The sequence below is a fragment of the Athene noctua genome, chromosome 12 (genome assembly GCF_965140245.1).
Source record: "Athene noctua chromosome 12, bAthNoc1.hap1.1, whole genome shotgun sequence".
Lineage (NCBI taxonomy): Eukaryota > Metazoa > Chordata > Aves > Strigiformes > Strigidae > Athene > Athene noctua.
The window spans coordinates 19,442,363-19,462,777 of NC_134048.1; the positions used below are offsets into that span (position 1 = coordinate 19,442,363).

Below are 20,415 nucleotides of genomic sequence, written 5' to 3' on the forward strand. Positions count from 1 at the left end.
AGAATAGGAAGTGAGTTGTCAGCCTTTCTTGGAAACATCAGAGAGGAAGAGACAATCCAGAGACTGAAATGAGAGGATGAGATGCTGGGACAGATAGAATGTTATGAAGTACTACCACTATAAATGCCCTTCAGATAGGTGGGCTGGATGCTTTAGTTTTTGGGTTTGGGGTGGGTTGTTCTTTTGTTTGTTTTTTTTTTAAACTTTTTCCATGGAAAAATTTATTATGAGAATCTCAGACTGAACAAATGCAAGTGAAATTCTGACATCAGGCTGTGGTCTGACCAAATTAGTTGTACTTCAGAAGTAAGTAATTGCTGTTAGAGTCAAAAAGTTGATCAGTATCAAATGTGAAAAAGTAGATGTTTTATTTCTGTGATTAAAATATTTTTATTATATTTTTCAGATTATAATAATGAGGATGAATTTGGAAGAAAGTTGAGGTTCCTCTTGCAGCAGCTTCCACCTGTTAATTACAGTTTGTTAAAGTTTCTGTGTAAATTTTTAGCTAATGTAGCATCGCATCATGAAGAAATTTGGTCGGCAAGTTCTTTAGCTGCAGTCTTTGGCCCAGATGTTTTTCAGTAAGTTAGTTATAAAAGTTCTTGTAGTGTTTTTATGTGAATTTGGCAGTGTAGATCTGTAGTCTAAAGTCTTTCCTAGTCCATGGGTAACTGTAGCAAGTACACGATATATTTGGGGTAATACCTCTTTCTGTTCCCCCTTACTCCCTCATCTGTTTTGTCTTACAGTTTTTGCTCAGATCTATACAGTAGCTTGTCTAATGAGCTATGTCATTAGAAACCACCGATTTGATTGTTGCATTACTGTAATGATACTGAGGTTCTAAATACTTAGATATAGTGTGTAAGATTACTATTTGTAGCAAGAAAGAAGTTCTGGGAGAAAGCTGTTAAAGTACAGGTGTATACTGGGGTTTCATCTCTGCAGGAATACTTGAATTTTAAATGTTCCTCTTGAAAAGTTAATTGACTAAATAGTTGTTACTTGATCACTTTTAAATATAAACTAGTATAACCTTTATAACACAGCTGTGTGGAAGTATGCTTAAAATTGTGTGTGTTCAGAGTGGATTAGGGGTAATGGTGTGAGGTGTAGCCCCTTAGTCATAGAAGTCATTCACAGGAGTTCTTTGGGAACTAAACTTAAACCAGTGTTGAAATCTTTAGCATTTACACAGATGTGGAGGATCTGAAAGAACAAGAAATAGTTAGCAGAATAATGGCGGGACTTCTGGAGAACTACTATGAATTCTTTGAAAATGAAGAGGAAGATTTTTCATCTACTAATGATTTAAGCTCAATAACTGAGCAGGTAAGAATATTTTAAATGGCAATATGGTGTCACTGAAGTAACTGTTATACACCCTTTATGAAAGATATGTTGAAATATTCTTTAGCATGCCGTTCGGTAGTTTCTTACAAACTGACAAAACCTCGTATTTCTTAAATGCATTTTCTTGACGTAGGTATTGTTGTTTTGTAGTAAGTACAGCTGTGCTCTATAGAAAATACATAAGAACTAAACCAACAATGACAACCTGCCCGACATAGGTGTTGATATGCTGTATAAACAGTATAGCTTTTTCATTACCGTTTTTGGAAGGGAGAACTGTTTTTTAAGCAAATGCAGAACGATGCTGCTGTTGGTCTTGGTCAATAATATTTCTAGGTGTGTCTTAGACACATGCAGGGTGTCGCACTCCACTTGTTGATATCAGCCATGGTTCCCTATGGCAAAATTTTAAAGTGGTGTTTCTGATTCTAAGGCTTCAGAATTAGTGGGGAAAAGTGTTGAAATTAGAGAAACAGAGTTGAGCAGAATAGAAATACTCTGGGTTCTGCATTGCCAGATTCACCTGTCCACGTGACTGATGGTATCCATTATCACTCTTGCGCCTTTCCTCACAACTTTAACTTTGTGAAGTAAAATACCAGGTCATGCTGGCATATATAGAGATGGAGAGTTGTTAGGGAAATTAAAATAAGGTAATATGATACAATCTTTTCCTGTTGGCATGTATTTTTAATTCTAACAAGTCGTGGTATATAAGTGTTAATGCGCAGAAGTACTTTTTGTATCATCAGAGCCAGGTTCATAGATTATTAATAAAATCTTGGCTTAAACCCTTCCTCAGAAGTATGGAAAGCTATAAACTGAATTTTCTCATGGTCAGGTGGCTTAACAAATGATTTATTTTCTTTAAAGAGGAAAAAAGATAAATAACACCAGCAGTTGCTAGGGAAGGTAACAAGAAATACTGACCTTTTAAAGCCCAACTATCCCACAAACCCCTCCTCTAGCGAGACAGGTAAGGCAAGTACTAGGGCAGCTGGTTGCTTGCTCTTCACTGCAGTAGACACCTCACCCATTGGTCTGGTCTGCCAAGCGTGGGCAGCAAGTTCTGGATGGAGCAGCTTCTGCTCTGCTAGCGCTCCAAGCAAAGTGCTGCAGCTTTGCAGTGTTTGTTGTCTCTAGCCCTTCGCAGGAATGTGTCTAGCACAGAGAACTGTCACAGCCCTGCTGCATGCAGGAAGCTGTTCAGTGAAGCTGAGCTGTAACTTTCACAACCTGAGGCTGAGGACTGTCATCTTAGCTTGGGATGACCGCTCTTTAAAGTCTAATTAGTTAATCTATACTCTCATGCTTTAAAGTTACTGACTTGTGTCTGGATCATATGCTTTAGCAAAAGGTTTTCCCAAGCATAGCAGCTTGTGTGGTGTGTTTTGTTGTTTGTTTGGTTGGTTTTTTCCCCCTACTTTCGAGGCCTGTTGGGGTGTCCGTTTAATTTCGTGGTGTCTCCACCAGATGTCAACAGTGTGCTTCTGTCAGGTCCTGCTCCCCCCGGGCTACTGCGGGGTTGGGGGTACAGAATGGCCTCTGTCCCCTTGTGGGTCACTGGCACATCCTCTTGTAATTACAGGGGAAAGTCAGGGATAAATACATTTCTTGCCTTGAATGTAGTGTCATATAATGCATTACACCCCTTTTTAAAAGAAACACACGTCTCTTCTCTGCCTTCTATGTAATCTCAAACTTCTTAAGTTTCAATTTTTCTTATTTCAGTGGTTTTGTTTTATACTCCCATGTCAGATACTATAAAGTGTGTTTTCTTGAGGCAGCTGTTGCTACTTTAACTTTTGGGTTTGCAAGTTTGGGAGACCAGTCATCAACCAGAGGAGCTTTGCAAATCATACAGGATCACTTTGTTGTGTTTTACCTTTTTATGTTTTAGACATAGTTGCTTTTTAAAAAATTAGGGTGGCTGTATTGTGTCACTTTTTAAATTGGCTATATTACTGCTTCAATGGAAACATCTTCTGTATTTGGAAACAAAAAAAACCAAAATACACAAGAGGCTTCACAGAAATTTCTCAATAGTCTTGCTCTTATATTTGCCTTTATAAGTATTCACTCAGTACATTCAAAGTTTGGGGTCTTAGACTTCTATATTGCCTTCCATCGAAGGATTTGAAAATGCTTCTCTTATATGAAGAAGACTACCTATGGAGAACAGGTGAATTATCTGTCTTTGGTTTATACCTAGAGGAAGAAAGGTTCTGTGCCTCATGACTTCAGTGTGGCGGGGATTTTGTTGTTTATTGATTCTGCTGCTGTTAATTTACTGCATTAAAGGTGCTTCTCTTTTCAGTTCTTGTCCAATGTTTCAAAACGGTTATGTAGGTCTCATGATATGGAATGTATGGTTTTATGTAAGAGCAAGTCTAGCGTGCCTGTTTTTCTCAAATTGAAAAATGTTCTCCTCTTACGTGTATGTTGTTTTTATACTTCTCATGCTCTTTTAATTCCCTGGACCTCTTAAAAGAACTTTTCAAGCCATTAACTGTGATTAAATCTTTTTTAGATCAATGATCTCTTGGAAGAGGAGGAAGATGTAAAGCTTGAGCAGTCTGAAGAACTTCCAGAAGATGGCACAGAGAAACCTGTTGAAAGGCCAGCTGTGGTACATCTAGATATGACAGGGAGTCTCTCGGATTCCAGGGGTGTTACAGCATCAACAAGGTAACTTGCTTCTGCCTTGGAGTTTGAAGTTTGGAGTATAGTCTGTTCTGTCTGTGAGAGAGCTATGAGGCTTTTGAGATAAGTGGTGTGTCTACAAACTGAAGCTTTAGAAGTAGGTGCAGTTCTAGTAGTAGTAAAATAAGGGATAAAATAACTATTCCCAAATTCACCAGAGGAATGTCTGTAGAACTCAGATTGAATTAACTGTGGTGATTTATGCAGAAAAGGGAAAAAGGGCATATTTTAGTGAAACTGTAAAGTGGTATTTAAACAGTAAATTTTGTAGCAGAAATATAAAAAGAATCTGAATATTGGTAGATATAAACCCATGCTGTACCATCTTTCCACCACTCCCTTTCAGTGGGAAATCCTAGGACTATTTCTTGTCACATGCTAGTGAGCAGAGCTATGTCCTTGCATGACCCTAATTCTTCTCTAAACCTGTGAGAATGTCTTAGATTTTTTTTTTACGCCCAGTTTAGTCAGGTGTTAAATGAGGAAAGTACCTTCTTATTTCACTAGAGTGCAGTGGAATGTATTTCATAACCAATTGTGATGAAGACTTTGTAGATGTGATTACTTCCTGAAAATATGGTAGAGAGAGAAAACACCAGGGACCAAGAGAACTATATATGAGCAAAAGGATGGTGGGATAATATTGACCATTAATGATTTTTAGGTTGGAACTTAGAGGGTCTAGAAAGGCCTTTAGTAGAAGCAGTGTGGAGAAAAGTTTGAGCACTTCAAAGATGGTATTTTTGTAAAGTTATGGGTTGCTTTCAAAAAAACCTTGATTTGAGGATCCAGAAAGTCTTAATTTGAGTTGAAATGAAGACTCCGGATACCCTGTTTTGTGAAAGTTGACTTGCTAATGTATTTGTAAAACACCTGAAGATCTTCAGTTAATCTGAATTCTGCCAACCAAATTTATGTCAGAGGCTGATGTTTCTTTGTTAGATCAGTGTAGGAGTGACATGACTGGCACCTATGCACAAGTTAAGGTTTAATTTGTTAAATGCTTTTTAGAAAAAAGTTATTAGAAAAATGCCTAGAAAGCCAAGGTCTCGCATTGTCCAAACAGGTCCAATGGCTGCTGAAGCTGGCGGGCCCTGTGTTACCTGCCTCAGAGCCAGGCTCTGCGGAGGGATCTGATTGCCGAGGGCCCTGCTGGTAGGGAGCTGTGAGCAGGTTGGGAAGTTGCAAAGCAGGAGTACTGGAGTGGGAGTCAGCTCTAAATTAAGACTAGTCCTCATAAAGGAGATGTGTAAACTTTAAATCATACTTCCATTTGGGAGCTTATTTGTGCTTGCTTGTAATACAAGTTTACACTTGTTTTTTTTTTTTTTACACTTTGTTTAAAAACAAAGTTGTTTTTATAAACACAGGTTTATATTTTACTTGCTTGTAGTATGCAAGTTTTTTGTTTTTAAGTCTGCTTTACTTCTACTCAGAGTTTGCATTTTATGGCTAGTGATTTTTACCTTTTCCCCTCAGCAGCGTGTGCTTGGTATGGGCATTGCATGTAAAAACTTGTAGGGAGGGGTGAAGAAGAACCTATAATAGTGTGACTAAAAGCAGAAGAAATGCAGGGAAAATCATGAGTAAGTTTACTGCCTAAGACTGAGTAGTGTCAAGATTGAAGATTTCAGGTTGAAATCTCTTCAGCTGCTTGGCTGCACACTTCCTTCTACTTCATTGCAAGAATTTGTAGAATATAAAATAATGAGAGAAACATAATTCTGTTTTGTAAATTAAATTCATTCTAGTAGTTAAGTGTTCTTATCAGTAATAGAACTGTTTGATTTTATTTTGAGTTAAATTAAGAAATGAAAAGTTGCTGCAGTTGGAATTTCTACAAAAGTGCTCCTTCTTCCAATAAAAGTTTTAAAGCAATTTAATTACTCACAGGTATTTAGTTGCTTGTGGAATGTGTAAGTGCAGCAGCAGTGACAATCTCAACATGTTTGAGAGTTTAAATTTGGTAGCCTGAAGAGAAAAACACTTTTACTCGATGTTTAGGGTTAATTAAAAACTAATAGGCATTAATTATGGTTGGCATTTTACATAATTTGTGGGGAAGGATAAGGAGGAATCCTGTAGAAGAAGAAAGAGAATTTAGACTGTACAACCAGAACTGCAGGAAACATTTAAAAAAAAATAATAATTACAGAGCATGAGAAATTATGCTTTATTAAACTTTAAACCACTATAAATACTGTAAATATTTTTCCAAATTTAAAGGCTTGTTTGATATGCATTAATGGCCTGGTTTTGTTTTAGTTTCTCGATGTAAAAAAAAAAATAAAATTAGTAAATGTTAATGAAGGTTTACATGTTAAATGAAATGAAAATGTTAATGAATGTTTATCTTGACATAGGGTGTGCAGCATCTTATAAAGGAAAGTGGAGGAGAAGTAGACCTTAAATATAATTCTTGCAGTTCCTTAACCTGGAGATTTGTTGCCTCTTTGCTGTTGTCAGATTTGGGGAACTGAATAACTGCGTATTTTGGTCTTTTTGTGGAGACAAGGAAAAGAACGCTGAGGTTGCATGGTCTGCATGTTAAAGACTTGTTATTTTGATTCATACAATGGGTTATATGACCTTTCTTCTAGTTATTTGGACTATAACTTGCTTATAATTTTGCTCACTACCTTTTTTCTTTACTCATTTTGTTTGTTCTTCCTGAAACATATGACCTTCAAGCACTGCACGGTGTTAATTTGACTTTGAGTTAGAGAGGAATCTGGTGAGAATGTGGATAATCATTAATGCAGTTTGATTTAGTGGCTGCTTGAAAATGGTATTTAATATAAACCTGTTGAGCATTCTTTAAGCCCGTTACCCAGTCAGGAAGCATTTGTTGCACACAAGTTAACACTGTGTACGTAAAGGAAACATCGTATTCTCCGTATTTACCAGAAGCCTTTTCCCCATGGCACTTTTGGTTTTGCTGTCCTGACTTTTGGAGGAAAGAATTACTGACTCAGCATTGCAGCTGACTTTTAAGACATGCTGTTGAAATAATCACTTTAGAATCCTTCGCTGTCGTTATTCCAAATTTTTCGTCACCGTGCTTTGCCAAGCAGTATTGGCTTTACTTTTTGCAGTTCATCTCAAATATTGTCAGTCAGAAGCCTAATATAAAAAACTCTTGATATGTTCTTTGGGCTTTTCAAAATTATATGTGTAAAAATATGACATACGACAAGTAGTAAGTTCTGTAAACAGTTAGCTTTGTCTATATTAAGTGGAATTACAGGGTGACATCCTCACTGCTTGTATGATATTTTTGTTAACCCTTTTCTGTTTTAATTAGCTGTGATCAGTGAGGCAGGCAATAATATTAACAGCAACAAAGTGAGACAAAATGCGTGTATAGTAAGGCTGACTGACTGTAACAACTGCCTGAATTGCTAGAAAATACATTATTATTTTAGTTTAACGTTCTCTTTACCATCCAAATACTTATCCCTACTTCCACCCTAGAAGATCTCTGAACAACATGTTGGGAAAGCTTTCAAGTGTTGATTGGGCAGCTTATTGTCAGGAGTGACCTCATGTTGCAGTCTATTTCTATTTAGACTGCAGGGTTTAGTGCAGCACTCCAGAAGTACTGTCTGACAAGCAGCCATTGAATCCCAGCAAGCAGTATGCATAACCAGCAGCCAACATCACGCTTTGCTGTTTTCCAAATGAAGCATTTTTACATGAAGTGCTCATTTGGAATAGCAAAAATAATCAGAATGGCCTGTAAAGTTCTGCTGCACAGGTAAATATATGAACGGAAAAATGTTGCTTTGATAGGATTGCAGATAAGACTTTTTGTTAACTTTATGTGAGATTAAATGTATTTTGGAGAGATATTGTGAAATGAAATAATGTCACAACTGATTTTTTTTTAAAATGAGAAATAAGAATCTTTGTACAGACAGTAAATTACCAAGAAAAAACATTTCCAAGTTTAGTTAATGCTAGATGTATTTTTCTATCTTAAGGCATGTTTTTACTAGGACTTTTTATGGGTAGGGAGACAGTACAAAAGGGATTCTCGGGAGAGGGTTAGCACTATGAAACAAAGATGTTTACCTTTCTGTGTCTTGCTGTGTCATGCTGCGTTAAGGCTCTGTGTAGCAGTATAAATTACAGCTTTAAAAAAGTATCCTTGAGCTGTGGTACACTGGTTCGGAAGTTGTAATGTATTTTCAGGTTAGAGCGATTGACACATTTCTTTCAAAAAGTGCTTAATTGCTAAAGTGATTAGTTGAAGACGTAGGATAGTCTTTACACGTAGTAAGAGGATTCTTCAGGCTTTGTAATACTGCTGATTTATGCACATCTTTTGCTGAGTACCTCTAATGCACCTAAAGGTGTTTAATAAAAGCACCAGTGAACAATCCTATGCTGGGGTCTGAAGGTTATGCAGTAAGATGGAAAATTTTATTGTGAACCATGTCTGAAATATTTTGGATTCTTTGGAGATGAGTTTGATTCTCTCCACTCTTGACACAGTTCCTCATTGTCTCAAGTGGTAGAATAAAAGGATTCCAGGTCGTCACAGTTTCCTATAAATAGTGTGTGTACTTGTGCCCTTGACTGAATTTTTTTTGCTCTCTTTTACAACTAGAGTGTTGCAGTGTTAGGTGCTCTGATTGCCTCCCCCCTCCCCAATTTATCCTAGGAGTGAATGTGTTTTACTAGTAAATGGATCTAAATGTGTACAACTATGTATTACTACTTTTAGAAAGCAAGCATACCTTTTATAATGCAGCTTTTCTAGAATTTACTGAAAATACTGACATTGGATACTTAAAACCACTGTTTTTGTGTGTTGAAATCTCACTGGTTTTGTTCTTTGAGATTCTTGCTCATGCTCCTCTATCTTGTTCATGAAGCTGAACTTATTCACAGCTTCATGTCTTCATTTTTTTTATTTCAAGTATTGTCAAAACAAAAATTGTTTATCAGTAAACTTAAACACTTTGTGTAAGTAGTAGGAGTATGCTGAACTATGCACAGAAATATCAATGGAATGTAAATATCTTAAGTTGTAAACATCTTCTTACCATTTGTTTGTTTGAAACTCCCCCCCTGAAATGTCAGTGTGTTCATCCTCAGTTGTTTGATCTGGCAGCTTTGAAATGAGTGGCTACAGATCGATCTGGCTTCTACATCAGGTGTTTTAATTTCCCAAAGCTATGTGGCAGTATCTATTTTGAAATAGTAGTTTAGAGCTGCCTGTTCTGTCAAAGCATTTGGAAGAGATCTGCATTGATTTTTCACCTAGGCAAATCATAAAGTGAACTTGATTAAAAATCAAATTTCCTTAAAAAAAATAAAATAAAATAAAAAATTTTGTGGGCACCTGTTTGTTCAGTTGTTACATGGTGGTGTTTAAACACAGTGCACTTTGATACTGACCCAGTACAAGTTGTTTAAGGCGAAAGGGCATAATTATTTTAAAATAAATAACCACTTTCCTTATCAGCTAGTGTTTAATTAAAAGTCCTTTATTGCTTGTGTTTCATCTACTTAGAGGAGGAGAAAATAGAAAGCTTGCTTGAGATGGTCTAATTATTTTACCTCTGGTGTTGGAACTACTAATAAACTTCATAAGGTCTAACCAAGATATTCCTTGCTGTTTTAAAACTATTCTTGAGTAAGCAGAGAGACTATCTACATTTTGAGCACAAGCAAGACTAATATCAGTCAAAACTATCTTGTGGTGGTAGTACCTGTTCAGTTCTCCAGTGGAGTGGCAAGCTCCCTTTGTATTTCAAGAGTTACTTTATACATTCTTGAAAATAATATTTAAAGTCAACTTTGGCTGCCAACAATAATGTTGCATGGTAAAGAGTAGACTAAAATTTTATTTTTCAGCTTTTTGAGCTTAGCTATATGTAACAGGAAGAAAAAGCATTTACTTCCCTCCCAACCTCCTAGTTGAAATAAAGTTAGTATTTATTTTTTTCTGAATAAGGCATATAAGTTGCAACTTATTGCTGTTTACGGTAGAGTTTTTTTCTTTTATTTTTCTTAGCATGTTTACTGTTCCTTTGTCTAAAATGTAATTATACTGTTTATAATGACAGAATTTGGATCATATTAATGGAAAATTGAAGAGGGAGTGAATACATGAGTTAACTTCCTTGGACTCACTTGTGTTAGTTACACAGATTTCCACCCTTCACTCCCCTAGGAGTTTAACATTCTAGGCTGAAGTGGCTTGTGCTAGATTTCCAGATGCTTTACAGATGGCTAGCTGGTGTCTCAAAACCTCGGGAAAGTACCTGCCCCGCACTTGAAATGTAGCTGTCCTTGGAGGGTGCTGCAGATCTGTTGAATGCTGCAGAATAAAATTACGCAACAGTCTGACAGGGAAGAACTTCCGTGAAATTGCAACTGTGGAGGAAAGCAGAGTAATTTGGAATTTGCTTTAGGCAGCAAGGTTAGAATCTGCATTCTTAAGCAAGGTGTCAGGAAGTCTTTGGAGACTAAGTGATTAGTATTTCTCATGGGAAAGACTGTAGATCTGAGAGCTTATAGCTTCATAATATACTGAGTATTGGCACTTGAGAGACAGAAATCTGCATTGCTACTTCTATAACTTTCTGCCTTATGATGGCATTCTTTAAGATTTCTTCATCTGAATAATAGAGGCGTTGCAAATCCATGTTTTCTTTACATATTTATTCTATGTTTATTGGCTGAATTACACGGAGTCTTTAGGTATTTTCTAAGTTGCTTTCTGGTGACTTGACGACTTTTATTTAGTGTGATGAAGTTTTTGCATTACATTAACTTATTTCTTCTTTATTGCAGTGCTCATATCTCTCCCATAAGTATCTTGCCAGCCTCTGCAGAGTAAGTATAATGAAAATACAAAATGTGTTTGAATTGTGCGATTACTAGAACAGGCAGAGAAGATATGTCTTCTTTCAAGAGAAAGAAATGCAGTAGGTTTCATTACAGTTATGAATGAACATATTCCAGTGTGAAGTGTTTCACTTGTGACATTTAACACTAATGCAGGAGAAACCTGATGTCTGTCAGTGTTGTTGACTGCAGAAGCATGAGAGCACAGTATGGTAAAATCTAGATTCCAAACCACTTTGGTTTTATGCTTAGATACATCATAGGTGTTTCACTTAAAAATTATGATGGCATTCACATTGTATTTTCAGCAACATTGTATTTTACCAACTTCTAGTTCTTAATATAGAGTACAGCTGAGTGGAATTGCATGCACAAATGTGGAGGAGGATTAACACACAATTCCAGAGTTCAAAATGGGCTTAAAGAGTTCAAGATTCTTACTACAGGAGAGTTTTTTTATAGGCCTAACTGCATGTTTTGGATGAGCTGGCTAAGAAGCACTCAACAGAGCAGTCTTGTTTTTAAAGAATGCAGCTCTTCTCTTGATGTATCTTTGGGTATATCCTGTGTCCTTCATCAGGTACTTGCTCATTGTCTCTGCTGTTCGTTAGCTCTTGCCTTTTAAGATTACAAACCCATTCAGGAGGGGTTTACAGCCAGCTGTGCTGAAGTGGTACCTGCTCCAGGGTTGCCTCTAACCCATTATAGATACAGGATTTTTCTGTCATGTTAACATATTAGGCTTTTATAAGTGTTTGTTTATAGTTATTAAAAAAAAGTTAGTCATTGTAGTGTGTTGATTACTCTTAAAATACTGTTAATAGACTTTGTAATATTTTATGTCAATTTTATGAAATAAAAGATAGTAGGTACAATAATTTCCACTGCCTTTTTGGAAAAGTTAGTCTCCTTTTGCCTTGAAGTAACTGCCATCAAGGATTCCTGTTGTGTGTGAAGTTTTTGTTATCTCTGCCTTTCTGCATAGTTGATCAATGCAAAAGAAGAGGTTTTTATGTAAATTTTCTGTCTTTTTTGTGTTTAGTATTTTAGAAAGAACAATTAGAGCAGCTGTGGAACAGCATCTTTTCGACCTGCAGAGCAGCTTAGATAATGATCTTAAACATATACAGCAACACAGACTGGGCTGTAACAGTGAAGCAAAAAATCCCAGCGGGGATGAGGAAGGATCTAACAACCAGTAAGATTTTGTTGTATCTGTAATAAATTCTATAGTATTGTACATATTAACTCCTCCAAAACAATTCCTCACCTCAACCCAAAACAAAAGTTAAGACTTTTGCTATTAACTTAAATTTATCTCATATTTTAAACCAAATCAACTTCCATCACTTGCCAGTAATCAACAGGTCTTGAAGCAAATATTTTAAATAGATTGTATAGCTAAAAATGTTGTGAAGTATAACTGCTTCACTGCTGAATTCTGTGCAAGTAGCCCAAGAACTTTCTTCTCACTGATGTTAATTATGACACAATTTTACCATATGAAAGCTTTTGTAGATACTGTTGTGGTTTCTTTACCCCTATCTTTCCACGTCAGCATAGCTGTGTTACTGCTGTGGCTGCCAATGTCAATGAAATGGCTAAAAATGGATAGAACAAGCACTGTGGGTCTGTTTGCATGGAGTTCCAGCCTCATTTGGTCAGCTTTTATTTTTATTGTAAATCTTGCCATGTTATGAGTGTAGCGATTGCCATGGCAGCATTGAGGAGCTGGTACATTTTGGTGCTTTATTAAAAATAGTCATGATTAATACCCAAACTCCAAAAATGTGTAGTTAACACATTTTAACATGTTAACACGTTAACAGTTACCTAAATTCCTTTGTTGCTCAGAGCTTGAAATACATGAAGTATTCAGAGACTTGAATGCTGTTTTCTAAATTGTTCAGTCTTTACTGTTTTTAGAAGTCTTACCTGTGACAAGAGGTCGGGCTGAAGTTAGCAGTTGACCATAAAAGTAATAATCATTGCTGGTAATAATCAATTAAAATTGAATTTTAGTGTTAGAGATTTAATGTCTTTGGGTAATTGCCTGAAAGACCTGTTGTAGCTGAATTCCTTCAGTTACAGCATAAGTGTTTTAAAGGTTGGCTGACTTCATAGAAGCAGAGGCTAAAAGTACCATCACTAAACGTTTGGAAGCAATATACTCTTCTGGCACAGTGACTATTTCAGATGCTTCTGATCATCATTCCAATGTGGATTAACCGTAATAGAGGATACATGATCGTGTTCTTGAAAGAGGTCGTCTGGGTGCTTTAAAACAGTGCTGCCAGCAGACTGTGCACAGGGCAAATACACAGTTAAATGAAGAACTAAAAAAATGCAGTGATCCAATGCAAATTTCTTCAAAGTAATTTAAAATAAGTGCTGGAATTAAGAAAACAGAATTAAAATGTTAGTTTCTGAACCAGCCTGTTTAGTATCTATACTATATATCTGATGGAGGAGGAGCATTTTTAAAAATAGCTTGGAATTCTTTGTGAGTGAGGAAAAGGCGAGGAAGTCAAAGGCTTGTGATGAATTACAGAATCAAGTGGTAACAGGGATGGTGGCACATAAAGAGTATATGGACATAAATGTGGTGTAAGTTAGTTTTACTCTGGCTGTACTGTTAAAAGCCTTAAGTTGATTTCTTCAAAGATTAAATGTTAGAAATAATGGAATTTCTCACTGAGGGGAACACAGTGATTCTACCTATGAACTAGCTGGCTTCACTGTTGAGAGGAGTCATTGCTTCTGCCTGTTGGCACTTTTATTTCTTAGGTCAGCATAGTAAGTGGGGGATTTATGCCTGACCCTTAATACAAGAATCAAATAAATACATTTTGATGTGTCTATCATATACTGTTGTAGAAAACCTCAGAAGTGTATATAAGCTACATAAATAATTAAACTTGCTTATAGGTTACTAAAATTGTAGATATTAACCAGTATGTTTTGTCAGAATAATTTGTTAGGGGGAAAAAAAAACCCAACACCACCACCCTGATTTTTGCTACTGTTAAGGAGAGGGGCGGGGGGGGGGGGGGGGGGGGGAAGATGGTGTTGTTTGTTTTGTTTTTTTTTTTTTTCTTTTAAAGGTGGAACAACAGGTTGCAAAAGGCTTTCTGTTCTTATCTTTAGGAATGATGTTATTGAAGATAATGACACTGGTAGCAGTGAGAACACAGGAGACTGCTCTGAAGTATTGGTTTGCACAGATTTAGACAGCGAAGCTATGAAACATGATACTGTAACTGAGGAAGAAGAAAGTGTTCAGGTGAGAGGAAGAACCTCCTGTACAGGAAAATCATAAATTGCTGTGACTTCAGCAAAGTGCTTTAGAGATCCAAGTTTTCCTAATAGCTCTGATATAGCCTTACATGGCACTGTTGCTCTGTGCAGTTAATTGCCTTCTCTGCTGTGCATGTTTCGTAGACAGGCAGAGAAATTTTTGTGTACTTTGGTGCAGCTTGTTTGGACCCTGACTGATGTTTTTCTGTTGGTCTTTCACAGGTACCAGCCCTTCCTCCTGCTCAGGTAAGTCAGCGTATCATCAAGCATAGCACAAGTTAGAACAGCATCTGTGGTAATAAAAGCTTCCTGAGCAGCAGAAGATCTGGAGCTGTGGTTGTAGCATAGCCCACAGTCAGTCACACCTTTTACTGTATCAAGAAGGGGTAGAAGTAACAGTCACTTTGAGATTCTGCAGCTTCTTGACTTCTTGTGCTAGGAAGGTGTGGTTTTATAGTTAGCTAATTACAGCCTTTTCTCGCTGTTTCCAGTTTCTTATGTGGTAGGCATAGGTGTCTGTTCTTTCCAACACATCTGCATCTCCTTTCTACTTCAAAGAGATTTTGTTGCTTCTCTTTGGACCTGTTAGCAGAAGTCAAACATCTAAGCAGTGCTGATAGCTTGTGTCCCTCCATGCTGATGGGTACACTTAGAATTCTTACACTTGAGGTGTTCAGCAAAAGAAAAATGAAAGAGAATTAGCCTTGTGATCTCCTGAAGAGGTTCAACACTTAGTATTGTCATCTTGAAAAGTATCAGGATTGACCATTTATATTCCAAAGCAGAAAAATCTGTCTAGAGTGCTGCATGAGTGCATATTAGGATGTGATGCTAATATGCTTGTAAAAAATAAAACTTAGTTGTATTGTTTAAAAACCGCTTTCCTCAGAACATACAATATTAATGATACTTGAAGTTGCTGAAAGTTGCAGAAAATTAGAAAGAAACACAAATCAGAAAGCAACTGAACATATAAATGACAAACCACAGGATAATCGAGTGTCACAGATTTAATTTTGGCTTTGCTTTTACACATTATACTTGAATTGAACAGCTACGTGTCACTGAAAGAAGCCAGTATTGCATACAGTTTGAATGGAAGCCCGGTATTGTAGCAACTGTAAATGTTGAAATAATTGTTTGCCCTGTACAACAGAGATGCCTCAGCTTTGCTTTGAGCTGCAAATTATTAGATCTTCAACTACAGTCGAATGTGAAGGCTTGAATGTATGGCCTGAATTTGTAATGATGGCCTGAACTGTACCAGCATTTTTTATGAGCAAGCAGGCATCAGTCTCTTATTCAGGGTATCTTTGTGTGTTCAAGTGATGCTGTAAAATATGTGCTGACAAAAATGAAATCAAGTAATATGCAAGAGAACATAGCTTCTACCACTCTGTATGAAGTAACACATATGCAGCTGTCAAATAAGCACTTTGAATGAAAAATTCAAGTTAGTTCCTTATTTACTATATAAAACTCTTGTTGTCATAAATCTAAATGATGATTCTGTGGGTAGAGAGCTTTGTTATACGCGTGTAGAGTACTTTCTACAATGGTTTTTAGCTTCTTGCCTGTGAGTCCATAAATCTTTCTGAGGGTTTCCTGAAAGATAACTAGATAAGCGAACCTATTGTTAGTAGACTTAAATTAACTAGAAGAATTTAATGGGTCTGTGAACTTGAAAAGATAGAAACGGATGCCTTAGCATAGTGAAACTGTGAGTCTTGTCTGGAATCTGTGTTTTTATTAAAACAAAATGTTGCCGTAGCGCTTTTCGCTATTGTAATGTATTCTTCTCTTAGCCTTCTGTTTGCTTTCCTGGATCCCAAATGACTCTTTTGAATCACCTAACAAGCCAAATTTTTCAATTGTTCTTGCTAAACTGGCATACTGTTTTAGAATCCCATTCTGTAAATTAAAATTTCACAGGATGTATTGATTGTCCAGGTTCTTTCGTGATGCATGAGTGTCAAATCTCATGATAAAAAAACCCCACTATTGGATTGTTATCTTATAGCACAAAGTGCCCATGATGTTTAAATGAGTGTTTTATCCAGTTCAGGTTGAATACTATGTTTGTAAGAACTCACAGGGTAGAGATCTGTATTTCTGCCATGAGTCTTTTTCTGACTGTCTGTTTTAAGTTATCTTCTACTGGTAGTATTTGCGTTAGGTTTTCAGTCTTTTGATGATGAAAGCCTTCAAAAGCAGTAGAGAATGAGTTTCTCATATTAATTCCTAACGTTTTATTTCCTTCTGACTTCCTAGTTAAAATATGTGCTGAGCTTTAGAAATCAGAACTCGGAAGATACAAATGGAGAAACAAAAATTGCAAATTGGTGGCTTTTCAATGCATTTTTATGCCGTTTCAAAGATTTCAAAGAACAGCTGAGAAATGTGAATTTCACTTGTGAAGTCTGTGTACTTCAGAGTTCCAAGCATGTTACTGTGCTGAGAATATAAAGGGGAACAGGATGCTTGGGAGCGCATGGTCCTGTGTAGATGCACTTTTGTTGTCATACCTGATGTCATTCTTGGCCTTTTTTGCTTTTCGATATATTTCTGTCAATTAATTTTGTTGGTAAGGTGGCATTCTGGGGTGAAGTTTTGGGGTTTTTTAGATGTGGGTTTCTACCTTCTTGTTAATACACCATTTCAAATGTTACTGGAGAGTTGTATCCTTCAGGGAGATGTTAAAGGGAAATGAGTGGAGTTTGAGGGACACGTAGGGTTGTAGGACATGAAAGATGAGCACGTTGGCTCTCCTTTGGATCTGAAATGGAAACGGAAGCAGCTGTTTCAACGACTACAATAAGTGTGACTTGCACAGGTCATCTCCAGGGTGGAAATTACCTGCTGGAGTAAGACAAAGGCACTGTAATTAAAAATTGTTTCCCTGAATTGGAATTTGACTTGAGGACTGAAATAATGTAAACAGAATAACGGAGTTTTATCTGATAAGGGTGAATATTACTGTCAGCAGTGTAAAACTGGTGACTGTTATGTATATTTGAACTCTCCAGGTAACTATTTTATATTCAGACATTTTAAAGATAATTTCTGAGAACTTCTTGAAGTCTGAAACCAAATATAATCTGTTATTTTAAAATGACATACTATGTTTCACATTCCTTATATTCCCCCAAATAAGATACTTTTTGAAGAAATAAGTACTGAGCTTTGGTGTAAATACTTAAAGTAGTCAGTCCTTTGCCAACTTTTAGTGAACAAAATAGTGACAGGCACTCATCTGAACTTGTTTTGTGAGATGGTGTCATAGAAATGCCAACATTTCTTCATCCCCTTCCAGTTCTGTTGCTCCTTTATTTAGTAACAGGGATTAGCAGCTCCTTTTAGAAAGTCTGTCAGACTTGTTTCATTTCATATATGCTGAGCACAAGTCTACATCCAACTCAGTTATTTTCGAGACTAGGATATACTTACTGCCACGATTTTAGTCACCCCAAACATCATGCTATGATTTGCAGTAGAACTGTTGGTGTTAATATTTAAGAGATAAAAAATGGTTTGTCTGTCTTCTAGTGATTAAAATACCTGGTTAGTGGCTTCACTTTAGATGTAAAAAAATTGCATGGTTAGAAAATAAGATTTCCAAAGCTGTGCTTTTAGTTCTTGAGGGTGTTTTGTGGTCAGTGATGATTACAAAAATGTTTTCAGCTGAGAATGCCATTCCCAAATCTTTCTAAACATACTTTTTGCCAACAGACTGCAGACGTATTATTGCAACCATGTGATAAAGATGCAGATGTTGATGGAGAAAATAATAGTGAAAGGTATGTATTTTTCTTTTGTTTTCTTTCATTCGACGTGGCAGAATGTGTAATTTCAGTTTTGAAAAGTGAGTGTACCAAACTGATCTGTGACAACACAGCATAACATAAGGGAGGTGAAATTAAACATACAACTTTTCACATGTGTAAACAGGAGAAAATGGAGTTACCCTTTCATAATGGTGATACAGAAGGCATGGAATTTCATGCACTTAAAAGGGAAAATAAGCATGAGCCTATATGATATGTATCATGATTTTTTTTGTGAACAACCCTATGTTCTAGGCAAGAGAAATAGAAGAAGAAAAAGTTACTTACTTTCAAATATTTTGGCACATTTCATTGCTCTTAGTGATTGAAGAATTAATGCTGGTAATAGTGACTAGCCAGAAGACTCTTAAGTTCATTTGCAGTTTGAGTTCAGCACTGATTGAAATTTGAATTAAAAATATTTACTCCCGGTTTGAGAACAAGGGTCTGAGCTGTTTGTATTTCCAACTTGGTTCAAGTCCAGTTGTTGTTTACATGCTTCAGCTTGAAATTCTGTGTGAAGAACAAAGGTGAGGGCGCCAGGTTGGAAACAGTGTAAGTTTTGCTCCCCAGAATCTCAATTATTCCTTTAAGGAAATACATTGCGTATCTGCTAAAACTGGACTAGGGTATGTAAGAATAAAAAGTAAATGGAATGTATAGTATTTACTGCCCATTAAGAACGTGTATTTAAAATTTTAACTATGTACGTGTTTTCTTTTTAGGCAAAATAGTATATTGCTTGGTGACAATGATAGCATATCTTCAGAGATGTTTCTGGTAAGATTATGGTTTAATTTATATACAGATACACAGCGTCTTATGAACTCGCATGAAATACAGACACGAAGAAAAACAGTAAACGTAACTTTAAGCATCTTATGTTGATGGTCTGCTGCGAGGTTTGCAAAACCTCTGTTGGAGATCTCATCTCACTCCACAGAAACTTTTGGCAGCAGAGCAAGCTTATACTTAAGCACCTCATGAAAGGAATGTTTTGTAATGCAAAAAATTGACTACTACTGGGGGTGTGGGGGAAAGCTTGTTTATAATTCCTTGAGTTAAGGAAGAAGAAAATTTTTTTTCAGAAAATTTCCAGAAATTCTGGAATTGGCACTGATTAAGTATCTGACTTCCAGTTGCTAAATAATAATAAAATTGTTCTGTTATTTTATTTAAATACAGGATTCAAGTAGCAGGAGTGGTGATCTTAATGCAAACACTGATTCAGAGGTGTCGGGGGATGGCAATGTTAATGTTTCTGAGGAAGCTCTGGGTGTCCAAGTACCACGACTGGATCTGAAGAACGTATCCGATGGTGACAAATGGGAAGGTAATTTTCACCCTTTAGCTCACAGTATAGTTAGCTACTAATGATGAATAGAACACCTGACAAAGTAGAAGCAGCAGACAACTTATGCTTTTTTTCTTTACTTCAACCAGAAGAATACATTCCTATACACATGGTAAGATTGACCAAGTCATGGCATAGCTCCCGTCTTGTTTCTCAACTATCTGCAACTTAAGAACCATAAAAAACAGTCAAGAAAAAACAGTCAAAGGAGCAACTAAAGAAAGCAAAGAAACCTGTTTCATACTAGAGGGATATTTTTAAGTGACTTACGGTTCCCAGGACCTTGAGTCTCTCATCCAAGTCCTTAAAAATGCTTTCTCTGATTATGCTATATAGTTATTATTCACACTGTCTTGTTTGTTGCTTTTTTTAAAAATGACTGAAGTTCTAATACTAGCTGAATTTGACTTAAAATCACTAAACTACTAAACACAGCAGGTTTTTTTTTCATGTATTCTGAAAAATCTGTTGTTTGTTTTATTTTAAACATCAGGAATGTCAGATGTTGGTTTCCACATCATTGGACAACTTGAAACAGCTTTGAATTTTCAAATAAAAGTTTAAAGTTGCAGATGGATATTATTTCTGTGCCCCTTCTCCCCCATTTGTTTGGATTTTGTGAAAAGCAGAATATTTGAAACTTAGTTTTCTCTTGGGCAGGATTCCTTATGTTTGTCACCTTATTCTTTATGGCCTTCCAGGTTTAGCAAGCCCTTAAGCTTGTGACTTTACTGAACTTTGCTGCTCAAATGTCTAGTAATAACTGTTTAGACTGTTGTTTTACTTGTGTAAAAACATAACCCCTTTGTAACCAGAGCAAAACACTCTTGTCGGTATCTTCTTTTCAAAGTACTTATCTTTTTATGTGTTCCTTATCCTGTCTCCTCTGCCTGGTGTTGATATTCTGAATCATCACACCTTAAAAAAAATGCAAGCGATACCGTTTGCCAAAATACTGTGAACTGTCCCTGACAGTACAATGGCCACAGTCCACTTATTTCCAATTTTAAAAACTTGCAA

The 20,415-nt window shown here is 36.4% G+C and overlaps 1 protein-coding gene across 3 annotated transcripts in view; it reads left to right on the plus strand.

Moving 5' to 3' along the window:
• FAM13B (family with sequence similarity 13 member B) overlaps positions 1 to 20,415 on the plus strand; it is a 51,301-nt gene that overhangs the window by 16,641 nt on the left and 14,245 nt on the right. For all 3 annotated transcript variants that reach the window (XM_074916493.1, XM_074916495.1, XM_074916494.1), the window contains exons 5-14: positions 407 to 584; positions 1,191 to 1,335; positions 3,887 to 4,044; positions 10,867 to 10,908; positions 11,963 to 12,118; positions 14,068 to 14,203; positions 14,440 to 14,463; positions 17,947 to 18,014; positions 18,767 to 18,821; positions 19,227 to 19,374. In XM_074916493.1, coding sequence (XP_074772594.1) covers positions 407 to 584; positions 1,191 to 1,335; positions 3,887 to 4,044; positions 10,867 to 10,908; positions 11,963 to 12,118; positions 14,068 to 14,203; positions 14,440 to 14,463; positions 17,947 to 18,014; positions 18,767 to 18,821; positions 19,227 to 19,374 — 1,110 coding nt within the window. The remainder of the gene's footprint in view (positions 1 to 406; positions 585 to 1,190; positions 1,336 to 3,886; positions 4,045 to 10,866; positions 10,909 to 11,962; positions 12,119 to 14,067; positions 14,204 to 14,439; positions 14,464 to 17,946; positions 18,015 to 18,766; positions 18,822 to 19,226; positions 19,375 to 20,415) is intronic.